General features: G+C 44.1%; 1 protein-coding gene across 1 annotated transcript in view; it reads left to right on the top strand.

The window, feature by feature from the left end:
• Positions 1 to 5,000, top strand: part of LOC118798728 (cytoplasmic dynein 2 heavy chain 1) — a 154,819-nt gene that overhangs the window by 65,440 nt on the left and 84,379 nt on the right. The window contains 5 exon segments of the mRNA XM_036558254.1: positions 1 to 198; positions 1,631 to 1,895; positions 3,027 to 3,160; positions 3,162 to 3,235; positions 3,909 to 4,038. The exon segment at positions 1 to 198 is cut by the window's left edge and continues 5 nt beyond it. Coding sequence (XP_036414147.1) covers positions 1 to 198; positions 1,631 to 1,895; positions 3,027 to 3,160; positions 3,162 to 3,235; positions 3,909 to 4,038 — 801 coding nt within the window.

The following is a 5,000-nucleotide window of genomic DNA, read 5'->3' on the forward strand; positions in this document are numbered from 1 at the left end:
AAGGAGAGTGCGTTGGTGGTCCAGGCTCTGAGGTTGAACACCATGTCCAAGCTGACGTTTGCGGACAGTTCACGGTTTGACGCTCTGGTCAGAGACGTGTTTCCTGGAGTGGACTTTAAGGATGTGGAGTACGAGGCGCTGAGCGCCGCCCTGCTGGCCGCGTACGAGGAGGCACGTCTGGAGGTCATACCCAGCCAGGTATGCCACACATTATAGAAATAGTTGACCGTAGAGTGCATTTATTCAGTATTTTAAACTGTTCTCTGATATCTACACAGGTTTGTGACTTTGGTCGGGGCGAGTAAACCATAACAGCTCTGAGTTAAAGCTGTCGGGATCCTGTTAGAGATGTGGGAGCTGAAGTTCCTGTTCGGCAGCATGTTTTGAGAATTTTCTGTTCCACCTTAAATGGTGCTGCAGTTACATTCTGCCATTTGTACAAGCTGCAGCATTTAAGGCAGAATGGAACATTCAGTTAAGAAGCTGGTGAATAGGAGGCTAACATTGCTGTGCTAGTTATTTGGTGCCCGCTGGTAGCTAACGTTAGCTACGCTAGCTACTCGCTTTCAATCTCAGCAACAACACAAAGTAAATGAAAGCTGTTCTCACTATGAAGCTCTCAGTTTAAGACGATCTGCTTCATCAGACAGTGATAAAATCTCTCAGCAGGGCTGCTTACAGGCTGCTGTTGGGGCTGTGATGCTGATAAAGGTGGAGCTGCGTCTCCGTCTCTTCAGGGTCAAACGCTGAGCGGAGCTGCTCGATGTTGTCTGAGCTTTGAGAAACTGTCCAGAGTGAAATGTGCAGAGAAACTAACAGCTCTGAGTTAAAGCTGTCGGGATCCTGTTAGAGATGTGGGAGCTGTTCCTGTTCGCCAGCTTGTTCTGGGAATTTTCAGTTCCACATTAAACGGTGCAGCAGTTACATTCTGTCTGTAGTATTTAAGGTGGAACTGAACATTCGATGAACAAGCTGTGAACAGGAAGCCCTTCAGCCTGGTTTAAAGATGATCATCAGCCGCTGACAGAATGAAAAGAGGCGACGTTCCTTCACAGCCTGGAGCTGCATTTCTTCACTAAGTCGGCCATTTTCATTGCTGCTGCTCTGTTGTTTTCATTCCTGTTGGGCTAGAAGGTGGGCTGGGGTATGTAAATTTTGGGATTGTGAATATTAATATTGACTGTTAACAGTTGCAATAACAGTTTAGGATTTTGGAATCGGCCATTTTACGGTCTTTTACAAATGTGGGATTTGATATGATGGAGGAAACAGCCGCGTTTGAGGTTCACAGTGTGTCAGTTCCATTTACTGAACTCTCCTTATTCTTGCCATTGCAAATATAGTTTACTTTTCTAAGGCACCTTCTGACTAAACAGGAGTTTGGCTGGATTTTTCCATTCACAGTAGCACTTAGAGATGGTTGCTAAGCAGTGGTTGTCAATTATGGTCCACATGATGATTTTAATCTAGAACATGGATTCTAAATTTATCTGGTGGGCCAGATAAAAATCATAACTCCTGGCCTGAGGGCTGTATGTTTGACAGCCCTGCTTTACTCAGTAATTTATAAATGCCAGAGGGTGATAATGTGTGTGTGTGTGTGTGTGTGTGTGTGTGTGTGTGTGTGCAGATGAAGAAGGCTGTGGAGCTGTATGAGCAGCTGAAGCAGAGGATGGGTGTGGTGGTGGTGGGGCCGAGCGGGGCGGGGAAGTCGACGCTGTGGAAGCTGCTGCGGGCGGCGCTGAACCGACTCGGCCTGCAGGTGAAGCAGCACACGGTGAACCCCAAAGCCATGCCTCGCCACCAGCTGCTCGGACACATCGACATGGACACGCGCGAGTGGACCGACGGGGTGCTCACCGCCTCCGCCAGACAGGTCGTACGGGAACCGCAGGGTGAGAGACGTCACTCACTCACATGCACCTCAAAGGGGAATTCCACTGATTCCTGCATAATTCAGTGTGAGGTGTAATCAGAGTGATTCAGAGTGGTTTGGTGTGAAATGGTTCAGATGTCTTTACAGTGGTGGTGATAGGAACCAGGGGTCGCCATGACTACAACACAAATATAGACATTTTATTTACTATCCAGAACCACCAGTGAACCTACACGAGTCTTCTGAGTTTATATGGAATGTTAATGATGGAAAATAGTGGAAAATGTGAAATAATAAGTTTTCTTTGGGGACTATTTTGCCTCACAGCGCCCTGCATGTATCCCTCCACCATGAATGGAGTTTAAGTTCTCTAAACTATCATAAAACAGTGTCTCAGTCATCAGGCAGTGAATTCATAACCATTTCATGTAGTAACTTTCTGTGAGGGAGCTTTTAGAGGTGGACGTCTGGTTCCTATCACCACCACTGTGAACAGTTCTGACTCTGTAAGTTTATCTAGAACAGAACATGACAAATAAATTTGAATTGTTGAGACTAAACATTAAACATGCTGAAATTGTAATATTACAGAATAGAAGAAATAATATGAAAAGGTAAAATAACATTAATATTAAAGGGGAACTCCACAGATTTCTCAAAATTCCTTCATAAGTAAATGGTTAAGATGTAAACAGAATCCTAGAGAAACCTAACAAGTCAGAACTGTTCACAGTGGTGGTGATAGGAACCAGACGTCCACCTCTAAAAGCTCCCTCACAGAAAGTTACTACATGAAATGGTTATGAATTCACTGCCTGATGACTGATATGCAGGGTGTTCTGAAGCAAAATAGTCCCCCCCCAAAAAAAACATTATTTCAGATTTTCCACTATTTCCCATTATGAACATTCCATATAAAGTCAGAAGACACGTGTAGGTTCACTGGTGGATAGTAAATGTTGGATAGTAAATAACATGGCTATATTCATGTTCTAGACATCGGGAACCCTGGTTCTTACCCTGTTTATATCTCAAGCACTGAATTATGCAGAAATTTTGGAAAACCACTGTAATTCCACTTTATTGTGAAAAGTGAAAATAATAATAATAATAATAATAATAATTAATAATGTCTCTCTCTCTGCCGTAGAGGTGAGTTCCTGGATAGTGTGTGATGGTGATATTGATCCAGAGTGGGTGGAGTCTCTGAATTCGGTTCTGGACGATAATCGGCTGCTGACGATGCCCAGCGGAGAGCGTATTCAGTTCGGCCCCAACGTCAACTTTCCTCTTTGAGACACACGATCTGAGCTGCGCCTCACCTGCCACGATCTCCCGCATGGGCATGATCTTCCTCAGGTAGCCAATCAGAGAGCCTCATACAACACAGCACAGCCAATCAGAAACCACAGTCTCCTCACATGGGCATGATCTTCCTCAGGTAGCCAATCAGAGAGCCTCATACAGCACATCACAGCCAATCAGAAACACCACTTCCCTCATGGGCATGATCTTCCTGCCATCTGTGATGGTACAGCCGTCCGTGGCTGGGTGTGTTTGTTAGCTGACGTAAAGGAACTGGCGGGTGGCGTCTCCTCCGAGCGCGTTCGGCTGTCCAGTGATGCAGAGGACTCGGAGGAAGACTGTGCTAGCCTTCGCCCTCCAGCACTCCTAACTAGTGGTACTGGGTACGACTACATTAGGGAGAAAACTGGGAGCGAAACCTGTAAAGACATTTAAAAACAGGAGGCCACAAACTTCACACACTTGTCTCCTCTGTCTTACTCTGAGAGGCCGATTGTTGTCATGATGCCCATTTAAGTTGATTAACGATGTGAGGGAGTTTGTTATTGAGCTGGTTCTGCAGCTTCACCTCCCTCAGTTCACTTACTGTATTATAACAGCATCAGAGTCTTTCATTCTTCTTGTTGTTTGTTGGAGTCCACAACAAAGTACTGGAAGTGCTGACCACTGGCAGTATCTCTGCTGATGTGTGTGTGTGTGTGTGTGTGTGTGTGTGTGTGTGTTTCAGTGATGAGGACACTGATGTGGGCTCTCTGCTGAAGGCGTGGCTGAGGAGAGAGGACGAGCAGAACAGAGTGAATCTGGAGAACTGGATCAATGATTACTTCCACCGAGCGCTGGACTGGGTCTTCAAACAGGTACACACACACACACACACACACACACACACACACAACCATACATACACATGTAGGATATATATATGTAAACATCTATATGTAATAATACGTCCCATAAGTGTCCCATACGTGTTATATTAAAGCTATAAGCCACTTGCTTTTATATTGCAGTAACGTATGGCTTCAAATGGCTTATTGCTTTTATAAAACGACAGCCAACCTAAAATATGATAAAATACACAATTTTGTCAGACAATAAGTTACTATTAATAATAATCGACATAAACAACTATTCCGCCAAGAAATGTAGTTCCTTTAGAGTACAGTATCATTGCCAGGCAACCATGGACCTCTGAATGAGGAGAACATTGCTGTTCACTGCAGTCATTTCATCAATTTTTAAACTTTTTGTCGTATAACAGTGAATAACTGATAACACAGCACTGTTTAATGCATAACCTTCTCTTTATAAGTACTTTTTGGTCACCAAATAACCACCGCGGGTCTTATTTAGCACCAATCCAGCGGCCCCTCTTCTCACACTGGGGCTGAATCTCAAACAGCTCCCTGCTCCCTACATAGTGCACTACGTAGGAGTTTAAATACTGGATCCTGCAGCCCAACAGAGCAAAATACAGCTAAGAAACAGTCAATTGGGACTCTGACTGAAACACAGACATTTGAAGTGTGTCAGACATTCAAGTGACATTTTTAGACTTTTATACTGCAGTTTTACAGTAAATCACACCGTAAGTGCTTTAATTCAAGCCTGTGATATGAATGATGGAGGTATTTAGCATGTTTGCTATCTTTTAGCCTGTGAGCTAGCTGAACAGCCTGGTTCTAGTTAAGAACATAAGCTGTCAGCCCCTCAGTTTAAACAAAAAACAGGTTCTTACTTCATCAGTACACTCGGTGCTCCATGTGAGCAGCATAAGTACCTATATGTAATACTCAGTACCTATATATAATAATATCTG

The sequence above is a fragment of the Colossoma macropomum genome, unplaced genomic scaffold (genome assembly GCF_904425465.1).
Source record: "Colossoma macropomum unplaced genomic scaffold, Colossoma_macropomum, whole genome shotgun sequence".
Taxonomy (NCBI): domain Eukaryota; kingdom Metazoa; phylum Chordata; class Actinopteri; order Characiformes; family Serrasalmidae; genus Colossoma; species Colossoma macropomum.